The sequence below is a fragment of the Filicampus tigris genome, chromosome 1 (genome assembly GCF_054856515.1).
Source record: "Filicampus tigris isolate MCC_2025a chromosome 1, RoL_Ftig_1.0, whole genome shotgun sequence".
Classification (NCBI taxonomy): Eukaryota; Metazoa; Chordata; class Actinopteri; order Syngnathiformes; family Syngnathidae; genus Filicampus; species Filicampus tigris.
The window spans coordinates 13,513,719-13,535,000 of record NC_141217.1 but is presented as its reverse complement, the minus strand read 5'-3'; the positions used below and the strand labels follow the sequence as shown (position 1 = coordinate 13,535,000).

Sequence of the window (21,282 nt, the reverse complement as noted above, 5' to 3'; positions counted from 1 at the left end):
ATTTTTGATGCAGGCCACTTTCTAGTTACAGCTTCCCTCATGGAGCCATTATGACGGTGAAACCAAATAAATGTTAAGTCTCATCGTATTATTACATACACACAACAAATTTGGCTTACTAGTTCTGAAAGTCAAAGATAATAGTTTGTTGAATTGTTCAAATTACTGTAAAAAGGAAACACAAAAAATCATGAAAAATCTCAGTATTATTTTTTACACATCAAATTTAAAAATTTGGTACAGAATTTAGCAAGGGTCTTGGAAGTTGACATGTACGATTTGCTTTGGCGGGCCTCATAAAATGATGTGTTGGGCCTTTAGTTTGACACCTGTGTGTTAGGACAACTGTCCAATTCATTTGTCTTTGACAAATTGTATTCGTTTATTTTATTTGATTTGATTTAACTGAATGCTTTTTCATTTCTAATTTTCCCATCAGTATTTCAATTTTTTGCCATAGTAAAATCTAATGATTAATGTTAATCAGAGGTGGGCATTCCGTCAGACAGACTGACTAAAGTGTTAATATCTGAATGCGCCCCAATTTTAAAAAAACAACAACAACAACAAAAACATTCAATTAAACACCATTCACCTCGCCCTTTGGATAGCGGTAGCGATACTTGTCTTGGTCTCGCAATGCAAACTCTTCCGGATAATTCTCTTGGATTTCCTCGTAGGACATCTCCTCACACACGCCCTGAAACACAACGTAACATTGCTGTAAAACTACCAGTTAGCCATTTTGATTTGAAGTGGCTATTTTAAGGCCATTTGGGGTACTTTCAAGGTCCTTCAGAGTTGGAGTCCTCTTAAAGGAACATTGTGTAGAGTTCAGTGCCCTCTAGTGGTGAACTAATAGAATGGAACGTGGAATGTGACGAAGTAAGTGCATGGAATTGTTTGCACATGCTGTAGTCATGATGTTGAGGAACTACATTCGCTAAGTTTGTCTCCTTTGGGTTTCCGTAGCAGAAAGATGTCAGCCAAACATGGCAGCTGGACGATTATATAAAGAGATGTAGGTTGATGTGACAGAACATATTGTTTGCATATTATTGAAATTAATAGTGCGTTATCAAAATGAATGAATATTGAAAAATCTAAACATTCTACACACTGTCCGTTAAGATACTATCAAATGACCAGATTTTAGCCACATGTACTTGAAACATAGAGAACGCTAAAGTGTTAAGACATTAGTGCATGTGGGCGGAGCTTGAGGCCAAAGTTTGAATACTAGCCAAACTAGCCTTAAAACAAAACTAATGTGAAGCTTGACTCAACATCTTGTATGTGATGATGGGTTCAAACTGGCAATGTGCACTCACGGCGTCAATCTCATTGAGCGCCTTCCACTGTTCGTACGGGACCCCCAGAGCTTCAGCCGTCTGGATGGTCCTCTTCATGTGGCTGGTCCACACCTTTAGCTCACTGATGCTCTGCTTGCGCACGTATGTTTCCAAAGCGCTGGCAAACTGGGCAAATCACACGGCGGGGTGTTAACGAGAGGAGTCGAAGCTACCACGCGACGGCGCTGCCACGCCACGCAGCTCCTCACCTTGGCGCCGCGAGCCGACAAACCAGAGTCCCCTCCGATGCGGCCCACCAGGTTAAGCTCGCTCTCGCCGTGGCGACACAAGTAGATTGAGCGCGGTGTGACGTGGATGTTCATGAGGTAGTAAACGATTCTGCTCTGGATGTGGTCCTGCACGCGGTTCACCAGGTATCTGCTGCCCACGTTGAAGATCTTGATGTAGGACAAGTTCCTGTATTTGGGGGAAGCGGGGAACACAAATCGGGCCACATTCGTATGGTGAGCAATTATGAGAATAGAACGAAAATCAGACCATTTGGAATTTCCAATAAGAATATGTGTCAAAGGGCACAACAAAACGTGAAAGTTGAACTGCCGTCGCTTATCTCGGAGACAGTAAGCATCTATGCAGTCAATATTGTCCATGTAATGTATGTAGTTCATGTTTTTCATGTGCTGTAAAGATTGTCTGTGGTCTAGAGCAGATGTCCCCAACCACTTTGGACCGGGCCGCGGCAGGCTGCACAGATGAAAGGAAAAAAAAACCAGTACAGTACTTCCGGTTTATTTATTATCCGAGGCTGAAAAACATTTTATTTTGAAAAGTGACCAAATTCTCTCCGTTACATCCATCTATGACTGACTCTCAAATTGTCTCCGTCGCGTAACTGTAATATTAAATGCACAAGCGAGCAAATGAGTAAAATAGACGCATTTGGAAAGTTTCTTCTGGCTGCAAGTCAGCCCAAAGATCATTCAGAAGCCCAAATATCCATTGCTGAATAGTCGCTATGTGATGCTAATTTGTTTCTGGCATTTCAAGAATGTTTACAGTAATTTCTCTATCCTCGCTCATTATACCTACACCTGCTCCTCCCCACAACACCAGCAGTCATCGCTACGCGCTATACCTGTCTTTCAGAGGCGGTATTTAAAGAGAAGTCAACCCAAACATATTTTTTTCAAGAATATGTTGTCAACAGGCCCACTAGCTGAAACACGGCATTCTGATTAATTTTGCGTTTGTGGAGTTAGTGTTAATTCACTCACTTTTAGCCATGTCTGGGGGTGGCCATTTTGTCTTCTGTCGACTGAAAATGACGTCACAACTCAGATTCAGAAAACAGGTCAGCAGTGATTCGTCGTTGTGAACAGTTGCGATGTCATTTTCAGTCGACAGAAGACAAAATGGCCGCCCCCACAGATGGCTAAAAACAAGTGCATTTTGCTATTTAATTTATGTTGCACGAACGCAAAATTAATCAGAATGCCGTCTTTCAACTAGTGGGCCTACTGGGAACATATTCTTGAGAAAAATATGTTTGGGTTGACTTACGCTTTAAGCAGCAAAATCCACCTATTTTTAGCCATCTCAGGGGGCGGCCATTTTGTCATTTCTGTCGACTGAAAATGACATCGCAAATGCTCAGGGCTCAGGTAACAACCTATCATGGCTTAGCTTCAGAAAACAGGTGATCTGTGATTGGTCGTGACCTGAGTCATCACAATTCCTGCAAATTATGATCAGTTCCAAGTTAACCATAATTGCCTTAAGTATGTCAGTCAATTTTGTTTATGTGGTCAACGTGGAGCATATTGCCTATGTGACTCAAGTGTTCTATAGCGCAACTAACTATGTGGTCCAAGTGGTTCTGTACCGCAGTGATCCCCTGCATGGCTTATGTATGTCCATGTGGTCTATGGAGTGAAGGAGTGACACTACCTGTCCTTGTTATCATCCAGCGCCACATACGTTAACTTGTAACATTCAATCCTCTTGAGGAAATCAGATAGAGCCTCGTCCTTGTCACAATTGATGTAATCTGGACTGCTTAGCTTCACTTGCTAATCAAACAGGGTGAAAAAAAAGTGGTCAGAAGGTGTGGTTTCAATTTGAACTAGTATTGATACAGATCAGGCATGTGCACACACATGCATACACCCTACCTTAATATTCTCAGCAATGATCTCCGGATCGTCACAGATGGATTCCACAAAGAAAACCTGGACAGATATGATGTGGTCAAATCAAAAATATTATGATTAATATAGATAATACATATTTGTAAACAATTGGCACCAGGATACTTTTGGGTGGCAGAAAAGTGATGGCCCCCTACTGACCTACACTGAAATTATTTCTGGGTTGTGCAAACATACTATACACATATACATATACATTACATACATACATATTGTCACTGTCCTGTGAAAAATGTCCATTTTTTTTCCAATTTTCTTATTTTTACGCGAATGGTGTTTCCGCATTACAGACATCGCAAATATTTCCAAAACTGGACATGAGTGTTTTTCACAGGACAGCGACGATATACATATATACAGTATACATATATATATGTACATACATACAATAAATTGATATGACAACAATATATTGCCCAGCCCTAGTGATATCATAATCAAATATCCTTTATGAGGTCTCCAGCAGCATCGTACAACAAACCTTGTAGCCGTTTTCCTTAGCAAAGCTGAGAATGATCTCTCTGCGTTCTGGCGTTGTGTTGGTGGCATCGAAAACCTGAAATGAACACGTCGCTCTTTGATGAAATAAATCATTTTGACTGTAGTCCTCCATGTTGTCCATGTGATTCATTTCAAGGGTTCTTGCTGGTCGAATGACTTGTAAGTTTCAATCAGCGCGCTGGATGACTCACCACCACTTGGCCCTGCTCGCTGGTGAAGTAGTCGCACACGTCCTTTAGCGCAGCAATGGCACACGCCCTGCCAGACAGTGAAGTGAGAGTATGATTAAGTTGTGACCCAAGAGGAAATTGTGTTTTGTCGATCGTACTTGCGGATTTTCATGGCCTCGGCGTTGTCGGGTTTGAAGAACTCGAAGCTGTTGTACGAGCGCGTCGCGTCTCTGCGGTACTGCCCCACATTGAACACTGTTGGAGAAAGATGGCGACACATTCATGCAACCAAGTAAAAATAAATAAATAAATACACCAAACAAATGTCGAATGAATTCTAGCATATTACTTTAAAATGGATCCATTTGACCTGTTACACAACAGTCGGGTTAATCATTCGAGAATGTGTGCATTGTGCCTCCTTGCGTTTGTGTCGCGATACGAACGATACCTTTGGTCGTGACGCCAATCCAGTTGAGGTACCGGGTAAGCTTCTTGGAGATGTACGTTTTTCCTCGGGCGGGCAGTCCCACCATCACTATCATGGTGGGTGAGTTGGTGAACTGTGGAACTGACGCTGGAAAAAAAAAAAAAAAAGATTTGTCCATCATTACTGCAGCAAACTGGTGAAGTCTAGATGACAGATAAGACCAACAAAAAGGCATTTTCTTCATGGAAGACCTGGTACATGACGTAAAGTCAGCAGAGCGCCTTGCTGACAGTTTTGTTTTTATATATTGATTCCGAAGGGAATATTTTTGTGAATTTATTAGTGTTAAATTGTTGAACATTTATTAAAGTTTTATTAAAAGGTATTTAGAGTTGTGTTTAAAGGGCTACTTTCTCGAAGTTTTGAATATTGTCATTTGCTTTTTCTTTTGATTGAATGTGGATAAAATAGATTGAAATGAGAAATCGAATTTTGGGGCAAAGTTAAGTTGTGCAGTGATCATCTGCAGGGTGAACGACCGGCAGGTTACCCTGCTCGCAATGAGGAACGCCACATACGATGCCGGCAATCTCAAATGCACACAGACAAACACGCACGCGCGCCATAACAAGTTGTAGTACTCACATCCTCGACGCTTGCTGAGTCGGTTTGGCACCCACGGCACCCACGTCTTCTCTAGCCGTGTTTGAGTGAGGGCGCTGTGACTGTGCGGCATGGCTGTGGCTGTATGCGTGTTCGTGTGTATGCAGACTTATAAAGTCTCTCACGAGAAGGGGCGGAGTTGTCCAAGCACCTGTTTGGCTGGTGGCAGAGGATGGAGCGTTGCCGATTGGACGATTATACGAGATGGATGAGTTCAGCCACCAATGCGCTTGGATTGTTGGCTCAGAACATCGCACTGACAATTTTTGAAAACAAGATCTGTGTCTGTGTATTACTTCTCTGAAACACACTGAACACTTGAAGACAATTCAGTCTAAAAAATACATTCAATCAACCTACCTGTCGATGTTTTTTGCAAACATCAAAGGCAAAGCTTTATGATGAAGTGGCCCTTGCAGCCCCTTTTTAATAGTCAAGCCTCAAGCTGATAATCAAATTTTCACATCACGCTCCATCCACATTAAAAGCCGTGGGCCAAAAAGCTTCGTAATTTACCGCCATCCATCTGACTCGAATACCTGCTACGGATTGGAGCTCATTTGTGTGCATTCCCTTGTAGGAATTTGTCAAAGTACAAGCCCTAGAATTTACCCAAAACGACTGCCTCAAACTAAAATGGCCGACTTCAACCCTCAGTGAAACTGATGCCGGGGCTAATTTTTTTTTTTTTACTGTCCGAGAAATTACCAAATGATCAAATTTGGGCGCCATGTTTAGCTGGCATAGGCACAATAATATTTGTCATTTGGCCTCACACATCTGTCTTCAATACGTGCTTCTGATTGGAGCTCATTTGGGCCATTTACTCAGTAGGACTTAGACAAGATACTTGTGTCCTGTTATGATTGACACCCAATTATGTGTCGATATACTCTCCATTTCCACCAGGGAATATGATGGATGATGGACGATGGAAGGGTACCTTCGCTGGTGACAGATGACGGACTCTCAATTTTTTGTAAAATGCCCAGCTGTGGTAAAATTCTGCACGTCTTTTCAAGAATGAAATCATGAGACTTTTTGTTAATGATCTACACATGATAGCCTCACAAATTTCATGGTGCCAAGAGAAAGTAGTTTTGGGTGCTGGATTTTCAAATTTTGGGGGAGGTTAACGGGTAATTTTTTTTTTTTTTTGTGGATGGGAAAACCCTCAAAATGACAATTCACGATTATGTCGTACAAGTTCCTTATAACATGGAAGCGCGTGTTGAGCAAAAACGAATGTATACATCAGATTCCACGGATTGGAACCTGAATCGTGTTTATTAACCATTTGACCCCCGCGGTGGCCCACATTCAAGCTAGATCCCAACACAAGACGTCATGTACAACGAGTGGACTTCCTCAGAGACGTCACCTCAGGATGGTCACGTCAGGTTGATGCAACTGTCTTCCTGTGAGTGTGTGTGTTTTCACGTGGCCTCTCACCTGTGCTCGTGCAGCGCACGCAGCGCGGAAGAGGAAGCTTTTTCTTATTTCTCACGAAGTCCATGAGCGACTACAACCAGGGATCCACGTGGGCGCGTGCTCGCCGCGCCACTCGGCACGCCCACGCAGCCCCTCACGATACACGCCCCTGACACCCAGCCGAGCCCCCACCATCACACCCACGCGTAACTGACCCGGGACGCGCGGTCCCCTTGGAGACGCCGTATACGCACGGCATTCCACGCGTAGCCGCTTCGTAGGTGGCTGGGGCAGTAATGTCAACAAGTGACACCACTGGACTCTGCGCACGCGCACTCGGGACAAAGCACGGGCCGATTGGCGCGCGGCCACGTGTTTCCCGTTACGCAACCGAGCGGTGAAGGATGACGTGTGACGTGCGCGTGAGTGCCTCACCGTACGGCCGCTGAAAGCGGAGCTTCCTCCCCGCCGGCACGGCCCCCCCGTCTTGCGTCATCGCAGTGGTCTTCATGATCCTCCTTCAAATGTGACTCGCCGAACAGCTTGTGAGTGTGCGCACTGCGCAAGCGTGAATTAGGCGCACTTCTGGTCCTGACCGGCTGCTATGATGTAGGCGGGACGTTTTGCTTTTTTTTCTCTCTCTCGACTTTCCCGTCGTCCACCGCGCCCTCGGCAGTGCGCGTGCGCGAGCATTAAAACACAAACAAACAAACAAACAAACAAACAATTTGCATTCTCAACAAGACGTCAGATTTTGAAAGGGAAATTAGTCTGACCCAATTTACCCCGCATAATGTAAACATAATCGCTATGTTTAGGCCTGTAAGGCCATCGGAATTGAATAGGTGCGTAATTTCAAGGGGAACATGTAATGCGAACATGTAATCTATGAGAATACAGTATAAATCCTGATATTACGATGTTGAAGTTCAAGTTTGACGAGGAAAGACGTAGATTTCAATATTACACCTTCTGACAAAGATACCATTATTCTCTATGAGAATGAGGCAGAGATTTAATTCCTAAAATCTATAATTAATGTTAAGATTAACACTTGGCATACATGTAGGGGGAAACCCATTAAACGATTCAGTTAAAATGAATTGTGTACGAAAATTATATAAAACTTGTATCCTCAATGTTTCAAAACAAACAGTTCTTAAGGACTAAATGCCTCACTCAAACGTTTAACACAACTGAACTGTACTTGGGTGGTGATTCCCTTGCATACCACAAGAGGGAGCCCACATATAAGAAAATCTTACTGATTTTAGTTCTTAGACTATATTCCTGTTTTGTCTTTTTTTGTTGTTGTTGTTGTGTTTCTGTTTTGTTGTTCTCTGCTGTTGTTAGCTTTTAGCGCCAGTGTTCCCTCACGGGGAGGGGGGGGGGGGGGTGCTCCGTGTCGGTGGGGTGGTGGGTTGGGTGGCTGCCCTTCCCGCGGGGGCTGTCATCGCAGGGCCGGGTGGCCGGCGGCCTCTACACTTTGTGTGAGGTCCGCCTGTCTAATCCGGGCCGGGGGTCTCTGTGGTGGTGGCACCCCTGTGGCCGTGGGATGGTATTCCCCTCGGCGCGGATGAGCTCCCCTTGGGTACCCTTTCCTCATATGGTTTTTCTGTGCCTTGTCATGTCTTTTTATCAGGTTGTGCATTTTTTGCGGGTGTGTGTGAGTGAGTGCTGATGTACTGGTGGATATCTGTCTTGGGTTTGTTGGGAGGGAGGGCGTGAACGGATCTTCTTTTTATGTTTTGCTTCGGATGTTTTACAGCACTTTTTGTTGCATTTTTATGTATGGAAAAGTGCTATATAAATAAAATGTGATTGATTGATTGATTGACATATCACATTTTGAGAGTTGATCGCAATGCATCCATTACACCAGTCCACAGCAAATTTTAATCAGTGATGGCTTTATGTGTCCCTAAAATTATCTTTATGCTGATTTCAAAAATGTCTTTTTTCCCCAGCACATCAGGTTTTTAAGATATTTTCATTTTATTCAAGTTTAACCTATAAAAGCTTGCACAATACAGATTTTACAATGCGGTTTAATAACGTTTCAGAAGAAAAAACCTGTTGCTGAACATGACCCTTCATTTATAAATGTTATTAAATATACTGTAGTACTATACCACATGTTTATAATTGTTATAAAAACCTGATGGGCTAGAGAAAAAAAACAGGGCAGACTCGAAATCAGTGCCCCCCCCACTCCCCCCACCGCAAAAAAACAAAAAAACATCTAAGAAACTTTACTTGCATCTCTGATTAAAATACTTACTAAAAACTGTTGACCAGTGTTTTCGTGTCTGCTGTTCTTGTTACACTACAGACACTACCAGTCGAACAAAAGTTTGAATACAGATTATCTTCATTACATATTACAAGAAAATGTGTCCACATTTTTGACTGGTAGTGTACAACAAAATCAATCAAAGACACATTTGCAGTCACATGAATGGACATACAGAGACGGCAAGCCGTGATGATTATGCTAGTTGATGTTTATTAGTTGACTAGTTGACAGACTGGGGTTAGTTTGCTAGTTTGAGCACAGCGCACAAGTCAACAAGCAGCTACAACATTAGCACACTTCAGTCTTGCAGTAAAGCCCCGCCGTCTCATCATCATCACCGTCATCATCATCATCATCATCATCATCGAGAGCGACGCCATGCGACCGCCATTTTCTCATCTGCGGTATTGTTAGTATTTGTTATTTGCCTCAATTTGGGGACTTCATCCATAGTTGGTATTGTTTCCCGTGTTCATATATTGTATATATATTATGCATATAAAAGAAGGCAGACATACGGTGTCAGAGCAGAGTGCTAATGAAGAAATGTTCAAGCGATTTGAGAAATACATGAAGGGTAGTTTACATGAGTGATGTTCCCTCTTTAGCGACGAAGCTAACAAGAGGACTTTGGATTGCCAAATGATGAATAAGTCAGAGCCACTTCCACAAGAACACATATGCACATACATTTTTTTTCAATCAAGCAGGCCTGTCAACTCACTTGTTAAGATGCATGTAAAAATTGCCATGTTGTCACTATGTAACATGGTATCACATGTTTATATAACTGTCAGCACATTCTCTGATGACGTTTAGTTTGTAATCCTGCATGTCAAGGAAAAAGAATGGCACCCAGATATTCAGGCAAGCTATTGTACAATTTATTGAAAACGTTCGGTAACAAAACATTTGTTTGAAATATCTTGCTGCATTAAATAATGCCCATGATTTCCAGAGTTTGACACGTGACATATTCTTTGACATTTTTTTTATCAAAAACCGACCGTTTGCTCAAAATTCGTTTTTATAAATTGTATTATTGTTATCCTAAATATGCTTGTATATTGATCCTGTTTCTCAACTCACTGTGTATCGAAATTAAATATTTTTTTTCAGTTACGTAGAGGTGATGTAAAGGAATGAGACCTACATAAATTATTTAAAAACCTTTCCCACCATCGTGACCTGTAAGATGTATATGTCTATTGAATTGTTATGTTTAAAATATTTTCGATTGGGGAAGCGAAAATCTACGCCTAATATAATGTGGTTTCAATGTGTGCACACCCTCTTGGATGTGGCAGTGTGGGGGTTAGCACATACCTGACACCACTAACTTCTTTCCATTAATCTCAAATGAACTTCAACTGTTCTTGTAGGCTTTTCTTGACTTTTTTTTGTTTTGTTTGCTTTGTAGCATAAGCCTGAATGTTTTGCGATAAAACAGACAGCTATTTCAAACAATTCCTTTACAATTCCTTACGGCGTGACTAAGGCTGCAGTTCCATCTGAAGAAAAACATTAGCATTATGCTGCTAGATTTGCGCCTTTTGGACTTTTGGCAAAAAACTTTGACTTTGGTTTTATCGACCCACATTATATTTTCCTACATATGTGTATTTTCCAACATATATGAGATTTTGTCATGATCCAATGACATTGAGGTTGAACTTTTTTATGTTTTGATGTTTTTCAATGTACCTGTACAGGTTTTAGTTCAAATTAATGGTGGGAAATGTTTTGAAATGATTTATCTCTATTATTTTACTTGGGCTGCCAGTGAATGAGTTAGAAGTGGTAGTAGCGTACCGATTATCTGATCATATCGCAGTTATCATCGTGATATCAAAACATTAGCACTATTTAGTGTTGTGACTTAATGCCGCAATTGGAGGATTTACAACAGTTTGATTGCTGTTGCTTTTAAGAAACTTGTCGACATTTCTTATCGTCACTTCTTGTATGTAACATATTACTGCCCGTGTCTTCTTTTTGGTCTTTTCTTGTAAATTGTCGTCTTGCGGCTCATGCAAATGTGAATTGGTCCACACAAGGCAACAAAACAAGCATTGTAATGTTAACATATTCAATGGAGGTTCTTCTTTATCGTCGTCACCATCTGCTTCGTGGCTAAAATCGCTAAAAAAGAAAGAAAATTTGCGTGGAAAAGAAGTGCTATGAATCTATGATCTAAATGTGTTTCACCTACAAAAGTGACACGAGGAAAGTTCTGTGTCGCAATCACACACTGAATGCTACATGAACGCGAGCGAACAGCGTTTTCAACAACAACAACAAAAAATCTCTCAGCCAAATCCAACCGTAACCCCTTAACACTCACCCTAATCCTAACCTCAAACCATAACCTTGATCATCACCACAAACTTATCACAGGTGACCAAATGGCTCCCGTGCCAAATGTGATCTTAGCATTCAGTGTTAAAGTGACACAAGACAGCAGAGTTATATGATACAAGAGATCATAATACCAAAGAGCAAAAAAGCAATGACAAAAAAGACAATCATAAAGTGGTAATTACATTCAGAGAGCAATAATCAATGGATGAGAATGTGAGGTTTGCTACACAGGACTCATGCAGTTTCCTGGACCTCCTGTTATGTGTGTGTGTGTGTGGGGGGGGGGGGGGGGGGATTGTTTGAGTGAGGAGAGGAGGCTCGGTGGGACTCTTGTAAGGCAACATTTCTCCTCTCAATTCAAAACAGCATTCAGACATTTCCGCTTGGTAGATTGCGCACAGTCATGGAATGGACAAGCAAAGACACATACGCACGCACTGTTTTGAAATGGCCGCTTTCAAGCAGAAACAAATCCAATGTCGCCCACCGTTGCCCTACCTATGCGTTGGTGTCATTTTTTTTCTAGTAGGAAACTTCCCTTGAGAATCAACAAGGTTCACAGGGAATCAGCTTGGAAATTTGCTACATGGTCGGATTAGTCTGTAACACGGAACTTGTAAGAAGAAAAAACATCTTGCAACATAATCTTTTTGATGCTTGCAGCATCAAAGGGAATACAGTGGAATGTTGAAGGTCCACTATATTGCACCACTGCTAATATGAGGACTCAAAAACAAATTTGTCTTAAACGGGGCATGTTATAGTGAGTTTTTCATGTTTTGTATACAAAAGGTTGTGTGTCTGGAGTGCCTGCCCACCCATCAAATTTGAAATGAAACAAGAGGCTATTTCTATAAACGTCAGAAGATTTGCTCGCACGGCTAATATTTTATACAAGTGCAAAAACAAAACAAAAAAAAGTTAAGCACTGCTAATGTAAAAAAAACAAAAAAAACCCCACTACAGACTCTTTCCTCCCCCTGCCCTGCATAGCGGTGTTGCGGACAATGGGATGATTTTAAAAATATATAATAAAGATGACAATAATTATATCTGAGACTATCAACTGATTTCTGAAGAGATTCAGAGGGTTCGATGCTCGCTGTTGTCATACATATGAATTAAATACGATGACATTGACCACACGTCTGCGGAGCTCAGAATCGTTCTGCCTGCACCTTGATCAAATTCACCAAAATAGCATTACACCCCCTGCACCAATAGTTAGATGTGACGTGAAGTTAAGATGACTATGTGCCACCAAATTGTTGGGTGCGCCGGGCGCATGTCCAAGTAAACGCCCTCAGTATGCCAAAACGCCCAGCCTGGTGCAGAGAGATGAACCAAACTCCCAAATCAGCGCATCAAGGCTTGGCATGAAAATCAAGAACATCAATTTTACAAAGCAGGCCAAAGTCATCGAGCTTTTTTTTCACTTAGAATTGGATCGAAGATCTGCAGCGAACCTTCACCTATTCGCGGTTCACTATTGACAAATTCACAGATGGGCATTTTTACATGTGTAGCCTGGGTTGTTAGCGGAAATTACAAAGAGTATTTTCATGCAGCATGTGTTTTTGCTCTGCTGCACATTTATTCTAAATTAATTATTGTGTACATTTTTTAAGTAGATTTATATTAAAGTGTGTTGAGATCATGGTGATTTATTTGCCGTTTAAATTGATAATATTGGAAATTGTAAATAATTTTAAGGGGCTCATCAATTACTTTCGGTTTTTCACTATTGGTCGCAAGGCTCTGTCCCTATCCCCTGCGACCTGCAAATGGCAGCAGGTTTATGTCAAAGTTTTCATGAATCCCAATGGAAAGTGTCCAATGTCCATCTTGGAATATTCCAAAAACTGCTAAATTTCCAAGGTGGAACGTTTTGGGAAACTAAAGTGTTGCCTTATAGGTGTGTGCATCTGTGTGTGTGTGTGTGTGTGTGTGTGTGTGTGTGTAAACGTGGCATTGAAAAGGCGAAACATGGTGTAAACATCTTCTCTGCATATACGTGTGGAATGTATTCAGCCAGTGGGTGTGTGAGTGTGTGTTTAGCTGGGTCGGTTGAGGATGCTGGACATGGACGGCGCGATGGGGGGAGGCGGGGCCGCGTTGTCCGGGGAGGCTGGGCTGGAACTCTCGTTCCCGGCAGGGGCGGGGGCACGTCCGCTGTACTGGCCGATGAAGGAGCCGTCCTCGTTGAATTGGATGTCCACGCTGTCGCCGTACTCGGCCAGCGAGTCGTCGCTGCCCAGTTTGCTGTCGCCGCACAGCGACGGCTGGCTCTCCGAACGCTTCTCGTCCGTATCGCTGAGAGACAACGGGAGGGAGATCCCGTCAGATGTGGAACTTTCATCATCAAGATGTCATTTATCGTATATCTGTCTATCAATAACCACTAGACACTTCAAGTAAACCCCCATGAATTTGCTGTAGAAAAGTATGTTTTCAGAAAGCTGCATTTAAGAGACAATATTATCAGAAGTCATACTTAAAATCAGGCTTTATTGCTACACGCTTATCGCGCTTCAAGCTCATATGTGGTGACAGGCTCAGGAATGAAGTAAAGAAGCCTTCAATACATGTCCTGCCCCCAAAAACTGGCACCCACTGACAACCTGGATTATTCAACATTGTCTTTGTGAAGCGGGTATATCTGCAATGATGGGGACCAAAGCAAATTTGACTCTTGCCCACAGGAGAAAACAGCATTTGAACAGCTAACACTGTTGTGGGTGATGCACAAGTTTGACAAATTTATTTAGAAGATAAAAGTACCATGCATGAAGGAGTTAACAGTGCTACATGGTGTCTTGAGTAGTCCCCCAAGGCTCTATGATCGACCCCCTGCAATTTACCATCTACACGGTCATACAGTATACCACGTGATTTTCTCTTTAGGTGACACAGTCATGCATCGAGTTCCTCACCTCTCCAAAGATCTGTCAGCGAAGCGTTTACAGGGGTGAAAAGCAAGAGTGAGTTATAGAGGAAAGAGAGGAAAATCATCAATTTGCACAAAGATGATCCACCTGTACTCGCCGAACGTTTCGTCCTTCATGGGCCGGGCTTCTGAATCCACCTCCTTGTCTTCCTTGTCCTTCACTGCATTGGGCGACAACAAACATGACAACACCTCATTGGGCAACACGGAAGCGATCGATTCAGTGTGCGTTCTTACCTGCGTATTTGCCACCCTTCCTGCGCTTGACCAGACACAAGATGAGCAGGATCAAGATAAGCAGCACAATGGCGCTGATGAGCCCGATTAGCCAGCCCTGAGTGGCGAAGCCACTGCTCACCTCCGATGGCCCTGACCGCCAAAAACTGTGCCGTTAGCATGTTGGCATTTTAACATATCATTTTATAAGTTAGCATTTGAAATGAACCCAACTCCACGGCATGACTTAAAATCTGCATTGATCTTACTGAGGATATGGTTACTTGCTATATGTTAGCCTGTCAACTGTTAGCATATTAGCATTTGGTCAATCAATCTCAGTTTAATTAATACCCAACGATAGGCGTGGTGTAAAATCCTCATTGAGCTACCCAATGAATAAAGTTAAGTACAATAAGGTGAGTTGGTATGTATGGACCGGATAGTGTCCTTGTAAACAATTTGATACTTTTGTGAGCAATGCTGAGATATACTGTATTTCACTTGCCAATTGTAGCCTACGGTAATTTGATTGTACTTGCACTTGTACATGTAAAATGGCACTTGGGGTGTTGCATTTGTCATATGTTACATAATTACCATCTTAATAGCATTTGATCCTTCCCATTTTAAAATAGTACACAACTACAGGGCATGACCTAAATCATCATTGAGCTTTCCTTTCAGCTTTTAAAAAAATTATAATCATATTAATGCATTTTGATGCAGTAGTCATGGTTAATAAAGGACAACATAGATACCTGGGCCTAAGGTCCAACTTGCAGATTCCCACTGAGTGTAGTTCCCATGCATGACAACAAGGTGGTACTCAGTTCCTGGCTGAAGACCTGTCAGCGAGTAGAAACCCTGCGACGTGTTCACTATTTCCGACTCCTCCCACTGACCCCCAGCTGTCAAACAAAATTTTGTAGGCATGATCCAAAAAGGAATTCTTACTTGTGATAATTATTTTGTCATTTTTTTTTGTCACTGACCACTCTTCTTGAGGAAATCGATGTGGAAGCCGTGGTTCCTCTCTCGTTCTCCAGGCACCCAGCTCAGGTTTAACGACGTCTTGTCGGGCATGACAGTGATGTTTGTTGGAGGTACTGCATGGAGAAAAGAGGAAATAGACTGGAAATGAGCTCCTCCAGGCTGCGATCCCAACAATAAAACCGCACTTGCATGAAGACAAGTTAGAGGAAACAACTAACCAGGGAGGACGGAGAACTACAAAACTCAGCCCAAGCAGTAGCAGTCCAAGGATCATTATAGTAGTGCATAACTTTTGTGAACTGAGTGTCATACTGAGATGAATTTAACGCCCATTTTTTAAGGCTTAGCTTTCCAATCATACCATCCACGTTCTTCTATGATGTCGGCAAGTGCTAGAGCCGGAACAGTTAACGGTTTCGGTGGTTCAAGGCTCATTAATGCTGGAAGTAACATTTGAACACGGGGACCCAAGCCTTCCCACCACTCATTTTCCGACAGAACATTTGAATCAATGTAGTGCATTGTACCTCCGTCAAAAAGGGTGGCATTCCTCCTGGTGATGGGCTGCCCATCTCCGGCGGCGGTGCGAGCGATCACCTGGAAAGTGTAGTAGCTGTGGGGGTCCAGAGAATCCAGCATAAGGTGGGTCACGCTAGGATCGCCGATGATCTCCATCCGAACCGGACTGTCTCGGCTCTTCACCTCTGTGCGCACACCAAGCACAGCGTGGTTATTTATATCCAGTGTATTCACAGTTCAGCATTCACAAATCGTTTTTTTTCCCTGGTGAAAATAGGTCATATTGAAAGCTGGTCAGCTGGTAACAGAGTCAACGTCAGTTACAATAAGTACACAAAGTTGTTTGCAAAACATGTTATCAAAAAATGAGAGGATCTTTCAATCTGTATAATTTGGGGGGTGGGAGCTCAATTACGTGCAGATTTCCGCTATGGTCCCTAACCCATGCCAATCGTGAGTCATTGTATTTTTCTAAAAACCTTACAACCACAAGTTTAGTGAAATTCCAAAGGCTGTTGGTTCTGCTCTACAGACAAACATGAAACACAAAGATGATCCAATCAACTTCCTGGAACGAATTCTTACCCTGTTGGTACTGCACCATGTATCCCAGGAGAATTCCATTAGTTTGGAGCGGCGGGGTCCAAGAGAGGAGCATCGAGTTCTCAGAGGGGCTCTCAAAGAGCAGCGATGCCGGTGGACCAGGCACTGGATGAAGACCACAATCAACTTAATGTTGAATCTCTCTACAAACAAAATCGGACCCCTCCCCAAAGCCCACCTCCTTCCGGTGTGCTGAAGTGAATAGCCGGGGAGGCGGGGCTCTCGCCTTTGCTGTTAAAGGCACTGACGGAAAGGGTGTAGAGAGAGAAGAGCTGCAGACCCGTCACTTCCGCAGCGGTTTTCATGCCTTGGACCACCACCACCTTGTCATCTTCCTTTGCTCGCTCAGATCTTCCCTCTTGCTCCTTTCCCGCGTGCAGGTGGTGCACTTCCCCAGGGGATCGCCGGGATCGCCCCCGCTCTGGACCCAGCCTCTTGATATAGATCTGAATCAGATCGGAGCCAGATGTATTGGTCTTATCAGTGATAACACATTGAAGGCCCAGGTACCAAAAGCACAGTCTTCCACTCATTCTTATTGATCCATGTGGAAGTCCACACGTCTTTGGCACAACCTTGAACACAAAGTCATATTTGGTACCTTGTAGCCCAGAAGAAGACCACGGACGTTCCGGGCTTCGTTCCACCTCACGGCGACCGTGCGGTTCGTCACCCGAACCGCCACTTCTGTGGGAGACTCCTCGGGAACTGACACAAGGAATTCAGGCTCATTTGCAGCAAGAATAACGGAATAAGGCGGAGGAGGGCCGAATTTGTTCAACAGTTATGAAGAAGGAAGAAAGACTTTTCTTCCATACCATCTTCGCCTGAGTGTCCGATCTCAGCCTCCGGAGCAGGGCCTTCTCCCAATGCGTTGACGGCTTGGACTTTGATCTCAAAAGGCACATACGTTCCTGTGTCGTTGATCGAAAAGGGCGGAGATTTGGCATAACCGTGGTTCCAGCGGTCACTCTTGCCCCCTGCCTTCCTCCACAAAACCTTGTACTGGAAGTCCTGGCCGTTATGCGATCGCCTGGGCATCTCCTACAAGGACAGGCAAGGTTCAGAAGAGATATTTGGGTTTGTTGCGTTAAAACACTTTGACCGAATATCTGTTGCTCAAGTTCTGGAAAAACGCACGATTGCGAAATTACAAGCGGCTGCTAATCCAGATCCACGTTCAGTTTCAGAAAAGCAAAAGCCCCATTATTTGATCCAAAGATGATCTGGAAATTTCTTTCCCTTTCCATCTGCTTGGAAAACGCTAGTTCTTTGTTTGCCATCCTAAATGTTAAAGATGTCAATATTTACAATCATAAAATCCCTAGTGTTTAGGGTCAACACAAAGGACTGATTATCAAGTGAAAACAGATGTCAGACAATCGGGGAGGCAACTGACACATAACTAGAGGAAAAACTGGGTGAGAGTTTGGATTAGGAAGATAAGAGTTGGGACAGCTCGGTGGTTTTTGGGGTTAGCATGTCTGCCTCACGGTCAAGAGGTTCTGGGTTCAATCCTTCTTGTTATAGCGTTTGTAAGTTCCATTCAACAATAACATATAACATTAACAACGATTTGGGTGCATAGATATGTATGAAGACATTCTCGTACTTACGTCCCACGTAATAGCCAGTGTTCCGGAGTCGAAGGATTCACTGCGAACACCAGTGGGGTTGTTGTGTGGTACTGGAATGTGGCAAGGCATCAAAACAAAGCTATGAATTTCTTATAACATTTCACGTAAACACATGTAACACATGTTACAGAGGCTGTCGCTCTCGCTATGTATGAATGTCATTATAGAACGTACTGAATATAAGGCTTTTGGGCGAAATTTCAGGGTGAACCTAAAATACATTTCACAGATGAACTTAATCTGAACTCTAAACTTTTAAATTCACGTTCCCCGTTTCAATACTTTCTGACTACTTAGCCTCCACGAACAAGAAGCTAAATGACAAAATTCATGAATTGACCAATACATTTGCTTGTTCAATTACAACTGCTAATCAAACAGTCATGCTGTTGACATATTGGTATCATGAGACCAACACACGACTAACTATTGATCAACAGTATCTCGCCAGTCAGGATAAAATTCATTTTTAAAGCCGGTGAGGACTTCTACACTGAACTGCATGTTTTCAATCGAGTGGTCTGCATCTGAAGGCTCCAACATTGGCGGCTCCTACCCGCTGGGGGTGTACTGTGTAGAGGGGTGGGCTGGCTGGGCTCGCTGGGGCCAAGCTGGTTGACGGCGACGACGCGGAAAGTGTAGGTGCAGAAAGGGTGGAGGCTGAGCTGCAGGTGGTTGAAGTCACCGGGCACCCGCTTGAGCGCCTCCCACCTCCAGGTATCACCGTCATGCCTCCGCGAGTGCTGCTCCTCCTTCGCCTCCACGATGAACTCTGCCACATGAACGTGGCGGGTCACATTACTCGAATTGACTTTTCAAGTTGTGTGCATGTTACCTGTGATGGGGCTGTTGTGCGAGCGACCCGGTATCCAGCTGAGAGTTAAAGTGTCGTCTTTCACGTCAGACAGGCTCACATCCTGAGGAGGGTCCGGACGAGCTGTGGGGCCGACATGAAATATTGTGAGCTTCTTTTTTGTTTTGCTACTGTACATGAGACTTTTACATTGAAGTAGAGCCGATACACACAAGTATGTGTGTCAACCGTTTGTCTGATTTTGAAAATAGATAACAGTCAGACATCTTTTAAGCAAATCTTTGAAAATGTGAAAAATGTGATTTATCACAGGGGATTCCCCCATCTGTGGTCCCCTCTCAAGGTTTCTCATTTTTCCCCAGATGTTTTTTTTTGGGGGGGGTTAAGATCAGGGGATGTCGTTAATATGTTGTCAGCTATGGTAATGTGATTAACGGCTCTAAATAAATTTGATTTGACTTGACTATTCTTTTGACGTTGGCAAAAATCAAATGTTTTTTATACACAATCATTTATTTTTGTGTTATGTTTGTGTTTCAGTTGACGTAAGGCCAAAATCAAAATTTGAAAATATAGTCTAATATTTCATCTTCCCCGGGCCGTGGTGTAAGATGATACAAGTTATAAAAACAAATTTGTAGTCTTGTGCAGTTTAATTACCCTCCAAATTGTGTACATATTATGGTGGTATTCAAATTATTAATACTATACCATGTTTGAGTGTTTGCACATTCAAATACTATGTATAGTATGTGAAAACTAACACTTTAAAAACAATTTTCATTAAATTAGGAACAAGCTAAATAAATAAATTGTTCTCGACTTTTAAAACATTAAAACGGGTCACTTTGAGCCAAAATGTAACAGGAAGATGCTGAAGCGGACTCACCCACGACTGTGATGGAGCCGCTGGCCGTCACCTGATCCAGCTCTGCGATGGCCTCGCAGGAATACACCCCGTTGTCTTTTGATTGGACATCCGTCACCTTCAGTGTGCCGTTTGCAAAGATAGTGTACCTACACACACATGCGCGCGCACACACACACACACGCAGTGTTGAAGCAGTTATCCTATACAGTATTGTAAAATATTTGAATAAACAAGTATTTTGTACACACATATAACAGTGAAAACTGTCAACATTTTGAAACCAATAAAGACTTACTTTAATGGATCATGAGGTAAAGTATCTGTAATTAATTAATTGAACGAAAGCATGTCATGCGTAGACACATCAAACAAAAAATAGTTTCTTAAGGCGTTTGTTTTTTGAGTTGTCCCAGAGAAAACCCACTCATGCACGGGGAAAACATACAAACCCCACACAGGAAGGCCGGGGCCCGGGTACAAACCCACAACCTATGCACTGTGAGGCGGACATGCTAACCAGTCAACCAACTGTGCCGCCCTGTAAATTTAAAAAAAATATATATTTTTTTTTGAACTGGGAAACTGTGGTGTCATTTTCAATTGACAGCAAGTGGCAAAATGGCTCCTGAGATGGCTAAAAACGGGTGGATTTTGCTGCTTAATTCATATTCCACAAACACAACATTACTCTGTATATCAAGTTTAGAATAGTAAGACGGCATAAACCATGTTATGTAATGAAACATTTTTGGATTTACATCCACTTTAAGTGATGCTAAGACATGGTGAGTGTGATGCGCTTGTGTTAACATGATAGCACTAGAGGTGTATACAGTTTGTCAATCAGTATTAAAGTGTGCTTCAGTAAGTGATTTGGCATATAATGACAACAGCGATGCTTCTGCTAAAGTGGGTTTGTCCTTACTTGTCATCTGGCGATGATTCGTGCAATTTTTGTCCATCTTTCCTCCAGACAATCTGGTAGCGCGGCAGTCGAGGGTCCTTGCGAAAGTGGCAGTCCAGCAGGGCGGTCCCACCTCGGAGCACTCGCACGTCCTGCGGCCCGGCCACAATCGTTGTCTTATCTGATAGGAAGCAACAAGACCACAAAAACTATGAACGGTTAAATGGATAAACTGATAACATTTCAAACAATCAGTAATACCGTTTGAAATGACAAATTATAGATACAATCATATTCATCTTAATGTGCTTTGAGAGTGAGAAAGAGAGAGGGGAAACTGGGAAATATTAATAATACCGTCCTCTTTTTAGTCCTTTTAAATCCATTTCAATGTGTCTTAATT

General features: G+C 42.8%; 2 protein-coding genes across 7 annotated transcripts in view; both read right to left on the bottom strand.

Moving 5' to 3' along the window:
- Nucleotides 1–7,352, bottom strand: part of LOC147152864 (6-phosphofructo-2-kinase/fructose-2,6-bisphosphatase-like) — an 11,935-nt gene extending 4,583 nt beyond the window's left edge. Inside the window, exons 1-11 of one of the 4 annotated variants that reach the window (XM_086035445.1) lie at nt 5,267–6,278; nt 4,643–4,768; nt 4,350–4,446; nt 4,213–4,279; nt 4,002–4,076; nt 3,485–3,541; nt 3,261–3,382; nt 1,562–1,769; nt 1,332–1,478; nt 939–943; nt 601–721 (exon numbers count right to left, since the gene is read on the bottom strand). In XM_086035445.1, the coding sequence (XP_085891571.1) occupies nt 601–721; nt 939–943; nt 1,332–1,478; nt 1,562–1,769; nt 3,261–3,382; nt 3,485–3,541; nt 4,002–4,076; nt 4,213–4,279; nt 4,350–4,446; nt 4,643–4,768; nt 5,267–5,357 (1,116 nt within the window). In that variant the 5' untranslated portion in view covers nt 5,358–6,278. Of the gene's footprint in view, nt 1–595; nt 722–938; nt 944–1,331; nt 1,479–1,561; nt 1,770–3,260; nt 3,383–3,484; nt 3,542–4,001; nt 4,077–4,212; nt 4,280–4,349; nt 4,447–4,642; nt 4,769–5,266; nt 6,279–6,736; nt 7,061–7,150 lie in introns of those variants that run through there. The other 3 variants (XM_086035265.1, XM_086035352.1, XM_086035183.1) reach the window with 3 other exon arrangements.
- A 1,849-nt stretch (nt 7,353–9,201) lies between these two features.
- Nucleotides 9,202–21,282, bottom strand: part of LOC147152863 (neural cell adhesion molecule L1.1-like) — a 35,101-nt gene continuing 23,020 nt past the window's right edge. For 2 of the 3 annotated variants that reach the window (XM_086033810.1, XM_086033965.1), the window contains 16 exons: nt 20,901–21,060; nt 19,994–20,121; nt 19,126–19,227; nt 18,847–19,062; nt 18,270–18,340; nt 17,472–17,697; nt 17,255–17,361; nt 16,832–17,099; nt 16,636–16,758; nt 16,059–16,235; nt 15,531–15,644; nt 15,297–15,446; nt 14,557–14,688; nt 14,408–14,480; nt 14,306–14,317; nt 9,202–13,685 (listed from right to left, as the gene is read on the bottom strand). In XM_086033810.1, the coding sequence (XP_085889936.1) occupies nt 13,427–13,685; nt 14,306–14,317; nt 14,408–14,480; nt 14,557–14,688; nt 15,297–15,446; nt 15,531–15,644; nt 16,059–16,235; nt 16,636–16,758; nt 16,832–17,099; nt 17,255–17,361; nt 17,472–17,697; nt 18,270–18,340; nt 18,847–19,062; nt 19,126–19,227; nt 19,994–20,121; nt 20,901–21,060 (2,318 nt within the window). In that variant the 3' untranslated portion in view covers nt 9,202–13,426. The remainder of the gene's footprint in view (nt 13,686–14,305; nt 14,318–14,407; nt 14,481–14,556; nt 14,689–15,296; nt 15,447–15,530; nt 15,645–16,058; nt 16,236–16,635; nt 16,759–16,831; nt 17,100–17,254; nt 17,362–17,471; nt 17,698–18,269; nt 18,341–18,846; nt 19,063–19,125; nt 19,228–19,993; nt 20,122–20,900; nt 21,061–21,282) is intronic. The other variant, XM_086033893.1, reaches the window with a different exon arrangement.